Here is an 11,644-nt window from a genome sequence, read left to right on the forward strand (position 1 = left end):
ACAAACCAGGCATTTGAAGTTTAGAAAATAATAAGTGATCAAAAGGTTTACAGCAAACTAGTGAATTAGTCAGAGGACTTCCCAGTTGTGGCAGCAGCGGCAGGGACTGTGGGCGCCCCTATCCAATACCATGTAAATAAACATCTTTCCTAGGTGCATTCCTGGCAGGGTCTCCAGAGGGTTCCCAGGAGCTTGGGCAATGCGCATACTCCATGATGGGAACACTGTTAACTTTGGACAAAGCACAAGCTAAATAACCAGTGACCCAGTGCAAATACAGCCCTGTCTGTGCTTCCCCTGTGCCTGTTTTTGACTTCACAAGGAAAGAATAACTACTACCTGCTCCACGGTAGCAGAGATGAAGTACAACTCCCACCTGCTCTGGCGAATGCTGTTTTTCATCAGTACAGTGTGGCTTATTACAGGTAAGTTGTGACCATTCTTTAATAATACCTTACTGAAAACAATTTTCAACCCGAAATAGGCAGCGACTTCCTTCGGGCAGCCAAATAGACAAAGCGGTGTCTAAAATGGGCATTTGAGCACCTCCTGCAGTAGGTTTGAATTTGAAAATTGATATTCTCAGCTATCCAAGCTAGAATTTGAATCATAACCATCTGATCTTGCAAAAATGCACACAAGATTCTTTCTGTTCTTTCTGCTTTGCTTGTTCTTACTGTACTGATAAAGATTATTTATTTGACACCCTTTGTCTGACAGGAAAGGTTTGTTTGTTTTAAACCTCCTATTTTCCATTTGTCACCTTTACTCTTCACAGTTTGTCATTTCTTTTCAGGGGAGGTAGTGGGTGAGCTTGGGACCAAGCAGTAATTTCAAAGGGAGATACACTAGTCATGCATAAGGAGAAGAGTTAACAAGAAGACCATGCTGTGGGGCTGTCTGAGCTGCCCTGCGTGCAGCTAAGTGAGGGAGGGGGGCAAAGGTGGCTTTAAGCAACATTTACATCTCCTCATCTAAACCTAGGATGGCCAGGGACAAAAGCAGTCCTCAGCATAACTTAAAGCAGCTTCAGTCTAACCTACACCTGGCTGATTAAGGCTGGATCAAGCAGCCAGAGATTCCCAGGAAGTGAGAATTCCCCGGCTTGACCACTTTTCTCTCAAACATGCTCCCTGAGATAGGGACTGGTATCAGAGAGTGAGGTAGGAGCTGCTGTGGTGGCTTTATGGGATTTATTTTACACAAGGCAACGGGGAGACATCAGGGGCCCCTTTAAGATCTTTCTGTGCCCCCCTTAAAGGGAATACACATACTTAACCACTCAGGATGAAGTTCACCCCAATGCTGAGGACCCCACACAAAGCCCTGTGCACCATTAGAATTCTGAATTAGGTGGTGCAAAGGGCCTTGTGCAACCCTCTGCACTAGGCCAAATCTCACCCTGGGGCGCTCTGCTGGTTGCCACGAGGGCGGCAGGCAGGCTGCCTTCGGCGGCTTGCCTGCGGAGGGTCCGCTGGTCCCGCAGCTTCGGTGCAGGCAAGCCACCGAAGGCAGCCTGCATGCCATGCCTGGGGCAGCAAAATGCCTAGAGCCGCCCCTGTGTGGCTAAAGACAGTATTGGTGCTAACAAAACATTGGACAAGGTAGGTAGGGCTGCCAACTTTGGTTGGCTGAATTCCTAGAGGTTTCATCACATGACATTAACTTTAATTAAAAGTTAATCTTTAATTCCTGGAGACTCCAGGACAATCCTGGAGGGTTTGTAACTCTAAAGGTAGGTATTGTGATACCTTTCATTAGACCAACAAATATATTGGCATATACAGTAACTCCTCATTTAATGTTGTAGTTATGTTCCTGAAAAATGTGACTTTAAGTGAAACAATGTTAAGTGAATTCAATTTCCCCATAAGAATTAATGTAAATAGAGGGGTTAGGTTCCAGGGTAATTTTTTTCATCAGACAAAAAACTATATATATATATATATATATATATACACACACACACAGAGTATAAGTTTTATATATATATATATATATATATATATATATATATATATATATATATACGCACATACACACAGAGTATAAGTTTTAAACAAGCAGTTTAATACTGTACACAGCAATGCTGATTGTGAACCTTGGTTGAGGTGGTGAAGTCAGGGGGTGGAAGAGGGTGGGATATTTCCCAGAGAATGCCTTACTGTTAAATGATGAGCTAGTACTCAGCTGAGCCCTCAAGGGTTAACACATTGTTGTTAATGTAGTCTCACACTCTACAAGGCAGCAAGAATGGAAGGAGGGGAGACAGCATGGCAGACAGAGACACACACCCTGTGTGTGGGAGAGAAAGAGGTGTGCATTGCTCCTTTAAGTACACTGACACCACTCTAAGTACATTGCCTTTAAAAAGATCAGGAAGTTGAGACAGCAGCTGTGGCCAGTTCTCTTCATCCTGAGCCCTGTCCTGTCCCCACCCTGCTCTATATGAAGAAGGGGTAAGTGGGGGGGCAGGAGTGGGGGGAGGGGACACCCTGACATTAGCCCCCCTATTCCCTCCTTCCCTGCACAACAAGCAGGAGGCTCCTGGGAGCAGCTCCAAGGCAGAGGGCAGGAGCAGCACATGGCAGTGGAGGAAGGGACAGCTGAACTGCTGGCAATTGGTAGCCTGCTGGGCGGCTGCTGCACAGGGAACTTAGGGGAGCAGGGAGCTGATAGGGGAGCTGCTGGTCCACCTTGGCTACAAACCCCCACCAGCTAGCTACAACGGGCTGCTCTTCCAGCAAGTAATGTACAAGGCAGGCAGCTGCCAAACAACTTTATAAGGAAGCATTGTGCAACTATAATTGCACATGTTCCCTAATTGATCAACAATGTAACAATGTTAACCGGAATGACTTTAAGCGAGGAGTTACTGTACAGGCTTGGAGGGCTAGAAGGCCCTCCTCAGAAGAGACATTTGAGTAAATCCAGTAAAGCTCAGTTTTGCTTGTGATCTAAACCAGGATTTAAACCCAGGTCTCCAAAGACAAAAGTCTAGTAGCCATTGCCGTAGTAATCCTCTCCTCCCAGTGGATTTTATAGGCCAGATTATGATCTGAGTTACACTTGCATAATTCTACAATAACACATCTGAAATTAATAGTCTGTATCTAGATTTACATCCATATCACTAAGAGCAGAATTTGGTCCCATTTGGTAAAAGGACACAGTTTACCTGTTTAGGTCTCAAATCTATCCACCACAAATGGCACAAAGTATTTCTGAACGGGGTGAGCAAAACATTGATAATTGCATCAGGATGTCATCCTCTACTAAGCGCATTGCTTTGGATTTAACTTCCTTTCAGAATAGTGCGTTATATGGCCTACGCTGTTTGAGTGTCTCTTTAGTTGTGAAAATATTGAGAACAGATGCTAGTAACTGTGATATGAATCTCTAAGGACAAAAAATGTGCATGTAATAATAAATATAATAAGAATAACGTCTCCTCCTTCATCTTTTCTTAGTGCTCCACTAGGATATTCCAACAGGTAGAGAAAAATGTACTTTTTTTATTTTTAGGAGCATCAACAGATAAATATGCTGTCCTGTCTGCTTGTTTTTAGATTTTATTGAAGCTGGAACTGCTGATTGTAAAAATGCTGATTTAAGTGATTTGAATCATCACGTGAAGGTAAAGACCTGTTTTTATGCACTCTGTGGTCTCGTAGCTGTATGTATGTACGGGGCTGGAGCTGATGAGGTTTAAGGTGTATAAAGAAGAGAGATTTACATTGTACTCTAGTCTGCAACTAGACCAGAATGAAGAGGGTCACTTTTTGTTCAGCTGGTAGAGCTGTTGCCTACTAATCAGACAGATGGGAGTTTGCACCTCAGGTGTAAGACTGTACCAGACAAGCATAAATGCAGCCATGGGCTGAAGGATTCTGCATGGAATTGTGCCTCATCTTTGTATGGACTAACAATATTATTAGGAACAAATCACTCAGTGAAGAAATGGTGGGGCAGAATGTCAGGAATCTGTGCAGAAGACTCCTTTCGCACTGTGGAGGAAGGGTGGAGCAGAGGAAGGGAGATGGAGGAGCTGGGATGGGGCAGGCAGATAAGCAAATACATTTGCTCTTCTTTCCATTTTCACCATAAAGAAGGTGCATACCCACCATACTGACAGCTGCAGTTGTGAGGAGTGGTTCTGCTGACAATCCATGGATTGCAGCTTTTTATTCCTTCCACTCATGCCACCTGCAGCTCTCCTTGGCACCACAGTAGTCTTAGGGTATGTCTACACTGCAACATAAGCCCGTGCTTAAGCCCAGGCTCAAGCCTAACCACCCTTATATCTACACTGCAATTGTACTAGCTGAGGGGTGACTCAGGATCCCGGGACCCTATAAGACTGGAAGGTATGAGCTTGAGTTACGCCAGGACCCAGGGTCTGAGACCTATTGCTTTGCAGTGTAGATGCAGCCCTGCTTGTCTTGGGTCCTGGGAGTTTCCAGAAGTATCCCACAATTCTATGGGACAACTTTCTTAGTCTTCTCTATTCCAACAATCTGCAATCCCTTCTTTTGAAAATGGAAGCTACCCCCTATCCTCTGTGAATGAGTAGCTCAGGGCAGCATTAACCCATACTGTTCTGACCACAGATCTGCAAGCACGCTATCAGAGAGCCTCCCAGGTTCGCAATGGAGAATTAACCGATCAAACCTTTTGGAAAGTGAGCTGCTTCCTGGTAATGAGCAGGGCAGGCAGTAAAGTTTTCCCACAGTGCACCATGGTCATAGGTCTAGAGGGGCCACATTTTGGGGAGGATGCTAGGGACTCTGGGGGGTCTGCTCATTGTAGTGTGGATGCCAGAGCCCTAGGTTTGAGCATGGCTTAGAAAAGTCTTAACATATGGTTAAGATACTATGTGGATGCTTAAGCCCAGGTTCCCCAGTACCAGTCAGCTGTTGGGCTTATATTGCAATGTAGACATACTCTTAGTGCTTAGGCCATTAGGAAAGCAGAGCATGGTTGTTCTAACTGTCCAACCCAGATTTGGACCTACTTATTGTCTCACCTCTCTTTGCAAATTCTGTGTAATTTTGAAGGCATCAGAGGTTGTGTGTTGTGGCAGTGGGGGTAATTGTGCTTAAAATCACTTAAACTATAAATAAAACAACCAAGGTCAATATCCCAGAGCTCTCTGACAATAGCACACAAGTCTCTGCATTTATTTGTGCAGATTTGTTTATAAGCACACAAATTTCAGGTTTAGGTTAATTATTTTTAGGAAAAAATATCTTTGTTACGATAATGAAAAACATAATGACATTTCTCTTTTCTGTGAATGTCACAAGCCTTTCCCACACTAACAGTCCATTCTTTCCTCCCTCCACAGAAGTTTTCTCAGTGTTTCCTTGAAATGCTTCCTGATGATAAGAGAACTGAAATCAATTCCCTTGCATGGTCATTGCAACAGGTACTTGATCGCCTAAGAGAGGTTCAAGGGAAAGGTGAGGATCTTATCTTTTATTGGAAAAACTCTTCACTTTTACCTGAAGGGGAATCTATGTTCATAGTATAGTAGCCAGAGGAATTATTTGGGCATCATTAATGATGGGCTTGAACCAGAATGTCAGATTCAACCCCCATCAGCTCTTCCAAACCCCCCTCTCCTGCTCTTTGCTGGCTGACAAAATGAGAACGTACCAGGTCTGAAGTGGAAGCAGCAGGAAAAAAATCATGATTAAGTCCCAGCTCCTCAAAGGTACTTAAGCCTAAACCTAAATACCTTTTAAGATCTGAGCCTAAGGAACTTCACGGGGGTCTGTGCCATCAACAGCTATAGATGCTGAACCAGTGATCTCACAACAGCCTGTCCCTTGACCTCAGACAAGCAAGCTTAGATGTGGTTAGTCAACGACATCACAAAGGCCTAATCCTTGAAATCAGACCAGAAAGCCAGAAGTGTAGCGCCAGCAACCTCAGAGAAGCCTTTGCCTCAATTTCTACCCAGGAAGCGAGAGAGATTGAACCGGATTTGGAGAAGAATTGTCCAAGCTCTGAGTCCCTTAACAGCCTCCCTTCTTCTACAGGTAGATCTATCCCCTTGTTGGTCTCCCTCTCCTTCATGGGGACAGAGGGGAAAAGGAAGATCTGCCACCAGTGTCCCTAACCCCAGCAAGGGAAAAGGGCCTCGTCAGTTCTGTCTGCCCTCCAGACACTTCACAGTAGGCTGAGATGCAAAGGGAATCTGAGAGGCAAGAGATGTTCTCCTATGCAGCTCCACACACTGCACACATGTGTGTACCTACATTCTTGTCTGGATCGCTATGGGCCTGGATAGGGGTACGGATTCCTTCCAGATACATATATTCCTTGGGTCCAGGTCACCTCCTTCGCCAAGTCCAAACACAGAAGATGATGCAATGATGTTTACTGAGATTTTGGAAGCAATATTGTCCATTTCTCCCAACAAGTCCTTTCTCACAATCTACATAAAATGGGAGGATATTAGTGTTTACAACTTGGCTTTAGACCAGAGGTATTCAAAGTTGGGGTTATGCCCCTGAGTACGTAGCGAAGAGTATTATTCTGGGGATCATTTTCTACAGAATCTACACTGGAGCTGGAAGGTGCAACTAGCTCTGATCAGCCTAGCATGCTAAAAATATAAATATAACCATGGTGGTGCAAATGATGCGAAGGACTAGCTACTATGAGTATGATCCTGTCTGAAACCTTAAGTACATACTTGGGCAGCTTGCCAGTTCCACCCCTTGTGTTGCTGTGTCAACACTAGAGATACTAGTTAGCATGCTAGCTTGATCAGAGCTAGTGTGAATATTTCTCCTTGAACTGGATATTACTAACTTTTCAGCACCAATGTAGCTAAACCTTAGGATGTTATTAAAAACAAAATGTTTCTAGCCTTTCATGTTATAGGAAATGAAAGTAGCTGCAGTAGGTAGGTCTACTGAATCTGCAGCACTGAGTAATGGGCAGTTTACCATATTTTCCATAAAACTGTGTAATATCTGAATTATTTTAAATGTGACATTTTCAAATTTCTCTGCACTGATTGTAAATGCCAACCTGAGCCATACACAACATGATGCACTTTTAAAACATAACAACTAGAGCTGGTCGAGAGTATTCTATCAAAACAGTTCTTGATGGAAAATTGTGTTTGACAAAGCTAATATTTTCATGAAAAGTGTGTGCTCTGAGCCTCCTGAGCAAGTCAGAGAGACAAAAGCATGGAAGAGAATGTGTACCCTAGATTTGATGGTGATAATTGCATTTAGTGCAATTAAGACTTGTTTCAATCACATGTAACAGGGCTTCTTCTCTGCCTCAATGGGTCCTGTGCTTCTTTTTAGCAGTGGATTAGGATAGCATCTTGTCTCTCAGAATCCCTCCCTCCCCCAGTGTATAGTGGGCAGGTAAATTCTGTCTCCAAGTGGTCTTCCCATTTCTGGGCCTGTTAAGCCCTCACTGCTTCACTGGGACTTCTGGCCTCCTCGGTGGACATGCAGTGAGAGGAAAAGAGGGGGTTGGGGGCAGTCCCACCCTGTACTCCAGGCCCCAACCCAGGAACCTACAAGTAACAGCCTCATGCTGTCAGTTCCCAGGAAAGCTGCTAGCTTCCCTGGGTTACTTCCCCATGCCGCTTGGCTTATTGTTCCCACTTTGCTTGGGCAGGGTTCCTCCCGACCCTCCTGCTGGGGGAGAGAGAGGCCCTAGTCTCTAGTAGCCCTTCCAGGTGTGACAGCACCACATCAAATGCACAGCTCAATCTCTCCCCTGTTGCAGGGTCCTTTTCTTCAGGTCTTTGGACCTAGAAGGGTCCTTAGCTCCTATTTAGGGTAGGGTTTCTCCCCAGTCTCTATACCTGTGGGTTTCTCCCCTGGTCCTTGTCAGCTACCACACCACTCAACTTCACTCTCACACACTATCACCCACACTGATGGGAGGAGGGGAGGCTTTTAACCCATACTAGCAGGTTCTTAATTGGCTCCAAGTGTCCTAATTAACCTGGAGTAACCCCTGCTCAGTTACCAGGGGAAGAGGGACCTGCTTATTCTGAGGCTACCTTTCTTCCCTGTACTCTCCTTAGCTGTCTGGCCTGACCCTGTAACATACAGCATAATTTTGTAAGGTTGCCAAATTTCCAATGCTCTGAATTATTTTCTCTTTCTAAAGCTTGCAATGCCTTTATGACAAAAAATTGCACTGTCCCAGAGGTGCCCAAAAATGGTGGTCTTGTGTGTGTCAGCATTGACAGTGTCCACTACTGCAAGCCAATGTGTAACCAGGTATTGTACATGTTTTACAGTTAGTATTATAGTAACTCAGTGCATTAATACAGTAGCCCTTCTACCCTGAAACGTATGTGTTGAAACCTCTGGTGTTATCTCTCCTCTTCTTTTCTAGTTCTTTTCTGCACTCATCATAGACATATTTGAATGCTTAGATCACAGTGTTAAGTTTGAAGGCTACCCTTAGCCTAATTTTTGTATGAACATATGTCCCTATATTGCTGCGCATTTATTGTCTATATTGGGGAGAATGATGCTTGGAATAGGAAGAATTTTGCAGAACAGAATCGTGCTGTATTTTTTTTAGACCTGTCTGAAGGAAGCTTGCATTATGACTTCCCATTATGCTTGGTTTTATTGGATTTGTTGGACTCTAAACACCTAGTCACCTCCTTTGTTGTTTCATGGAGTCCTGATACTTAACTTGTTGTTCCTTGTTTTAGTTCTAAGTCAATACTCCTTAATTTTACACCTTCAATCATGCCTCCTTAATGTTATTTCCTCCTAAGGTTTGTTATCCTATAATTGCCATCTGATTATATTTCCCTTTTTTATCATAGTTTCAGATCCTTTTAAATTCCTTCTTAATGGCTTTCTTCTGACTCCTTCCAATTTTCCAATTAATATTGTAACTACTGATATATAACCACACATATATACGAATGAAGGCCTTGATTCTGCAAAAATGTGTAAATTTATTAACACAAGTACTCTCACTGAAATCCAGTGGACTAACATTACAGTTTATTGTAGTAAACATGATTCAGTTATGTCATCTAATTCAAAGAATTTCTTTCATACATGTTACACAAGGGTTATGACTTTGGATTTCTGAGACGAAGTAGGGTATATGAGAAATGTGGAGCATCTACTGGTTATTCCTGGACAACACAACTAGTTGGTGAAAACAGGCTGGCTGATTGTATCTGTGAGTATTTTTGAAACCTATTATTATTTAAGACAGTTGTTTTCATTTATGGATCCCTAAAAAATTTCGAATGGAGGTGAGAACCCTTTAGAAATCTTAGATATAGTCTGCGGCCCCCTGGAAACAACTGATTTAAGAAAACTCCCAAAATTCTAATTAGCAATTATTCCAATATTGGTATTAGTACTGTTTTATTTACTGCAGGTTTAGAAATACTGTTAGTTTTAAACCCACAGTAAAGGAAAGGTCAACTTTGTGTTTCAACTTTGATAGTTTTTCACATTTATTAGCCAGTAATCATCTTGGCGCATGCGGTACCTTTTATGACATTATACCTGAATATATATTCTACTTTGTTTTTGTGTGCTTGGTGATCAATGTGTGGATTCTAACGTCTTCTGTAGATAGTGTATCAATGCATGGAATAATATTAGTAGGAGGGATTGCCATTTAGTGTGCATAAAACCAAACCAGGGACCTGTTGTGCAACACTATAAAAAGGCAGTTTCTTCCCCAAAGAGTTTAAATAAATAAGATGGACAAAGGGGAGCACGCAGAAAGCAGTATAATCTACCATTTACAGATGAAGACTAGAGAGATTACGTGTCACACATGAAGTCTGTGAGAGAGCCAGGAATGGAACACAGACTTTTTGAGTCTTACTTCAGTGCCTTGCCCACAAGGCCATCCTTCCTGTGTTTGGTGAAAGCATTCCACTCTTAACTATGGAGACTCATTTCACTCTTACTTGAGCTGATTGCGAGGGTCAAAAAAAGGAGCAGCTTTATTTCAGACAGCAAATGCTATTCCTGAGCTTCACTTGGTAGGGGTGGATATAGTTTCTCTGGGGCCACTACGCAAACTCCCCTGCCATGCCTAGTCCATTGGTTTCAGCTTATTAACTAATCTCCTTTTGTCTTTACAGCCTCACCCATTGCCGTGAGTGGAGTCAAGTCTGCATACTTCCCCGCTCACATGTGCTGTCAACAAACAATAGCCAATGCCACTGCTGAAAGCGAGCAGATAGAAATCTTCCTCGGAGAACTTGCTGAGGCTGAGGAGGATGTCTCTCAGAAACGTGAAATGGCAATTGATTGTATATTGTGTGGTAACTAGGTGTATGGTTCAACAAACGTAGTGCAGGCAGGTGGGCTACTATATTTGTAATTGCCATAGGATATTGTAAAAGCTAAAGGCAGGTCAATTCATATCTAACTAATGGGATAGTTCTCAGATCAATGAACATGTGGCATTTTTAGGAAGGGTTGAAGAGCACATCCATCATTTGAACTAACTTCAGCCCTTAGACGCTCACAGATATGGAGTTTGCATAGAATTCAGAGCTGAAGCTAAGGCAGTACGGTCTATTTCCCAATATGTGTATTATGCAATAAAGAACGTGTTCAGTTATGTAGATTAAATTTGTTCAGTGCTGATGAAAGATACTTAATTGACAGCCTTGGAGATCGAAGTCTTCTCTTTATCTAGGGAACTGGTAGTGCATGAGTAGTGAATGTGCAAACTTTCCTCATGTCAGTTTGACAATCCTGGACTGATCTTTTTCAGCAGTACTACTGCCTAGCCAGTTATTTCCTATTTTGTAATTGTGCATTTGCTTTGCACTTAAATATATTGAATTTTATCTTGTTGATTTCCGACCAATTCTCTAATTTATATGGTCATTTTGAAATTAAATCCTGTCCTCCAAAGTGCTTGCAACCACTCCCAGCTTGGTGTCATCCACTTTAGTGGTTTCATAAGTTATTTTTGCCACTTCAGTGACCCTGATTTTGTTGTTTAAGTGATCTTTACCACTAGTGGTCCCCTTAGCAGTCTCTTGGTTGATTTTAGCCACTTAAATGGCCCCTGTTTTGCCATTTTAGTGTGGTCGCTTCTTCCATTTTAGTGGCCTTTGGGATGACTTTTCCCACTTAGATGTTCCCAGTTCTACCCCTTTAGTGGTCTAAGAGGTGTTTTTTGCCACTCAGGGAGTCCCATTTTTTCCACATTAGTGGTCTCGGATGTGATTGCTATTTAATTGGTCCGGGGGGGAGTGGTTTTGCCACTTTTGTTGCCTTACTAGTATTATCTAGTGCTTACTAGTGTCTTATTAGTACCATATTAGTGCTAACTCTGAGGTGACTTCTCCTACTTAAGATATTCCAGTTTTAGTACTTGCATAGTTTCAGTTTTGCCACTTTAGGAGAGTTTTGCCACTTTAAGAAGTCTAAGGGGGTACTTGCCACATAAATCATCCCATTAAAGAACTCATTTAAGTATCTCAGTATGGTGACTTTTGTCACTTAAGTGGTCTCAATTTTGCCACTTAGTGGGGTGATTTTGGCATTTAAGTGGCAAAACTGGGATGATTTCCATGGAAAAGTTACCCCTGCAACCACTTAAATACCAAACTCACCCTAGTAAAGTGGCAAAATTGAGACCACTC

At 42.8% G+C, this 11,644-nt stretch overlaps 1 protein-coding gene across 1 annotated transcript; it reads left to right on the top strand.

Moving 5' to 3' along the window:
- Positions 1–338: 338 nt before the first annotated feature.
- LOC115655444 lies at positions 339–10,821 on the top strand. The gene is made up of 6 exons (XM_030570896.1): positions 339–425; positions 3,570–3,637; positions 5,348–5,462; positions 8,155–8,267; positions 9,084–9,198; positions 10,124–10,821. The coding sequence occupies exons 1-6, from the start codon at positions 359–361 to the stop codon at positions 10,312–10,314; spliced, it is 669 nt and encodes a 222-aa protein (XP_030426756.1). The 5' UTR covers positions 339–358; the 3' UTR covers positions 10,315–10,821.
- The last annotated feature ends 823 nt before the right edge of the window (positions 10,822–11,644 follow it).

Source organism: Gopherus evgoodei, chromosome 7 (genome assembly GCF_007399415.2).
Source record: "Gopherus evgoodei ecotype Sinaloan lineage chromosome 7, rGopEvg1_v1.p, whole genome shotgun sequence".
NCBI classification, from domain to species: domain Eukaryota; kingdom Metazoa; phylum Chordata; order Testudines; family Testudinidae; genus Gopherus; species Gopherus evgoodei.

Bases quoted from the DNA above. Each gene is read 5' to 3' on its own strand.
- LOC115655444 (XM_030570896.1), top strand. From the start codon at position 359: ATGAAGTACAACTCCCACCTGCTCTGGCGAATGCTGTTTTTCATCAGT. The intron at 426-3,569 runs GTAAGTTGTGAC...GCTTGTTTTTAG, and splicing joins TACAGTGTGGCTTATTACAG to ATTTTATTGAAGCTGGAACT. The intron at 8,268-9,083 runs GTATTGTACATG...ATGTTACACAAG, and splicing joins GCAAGCCAATGTGTAACCAG to GGTTATGACTTTGGATTTCT.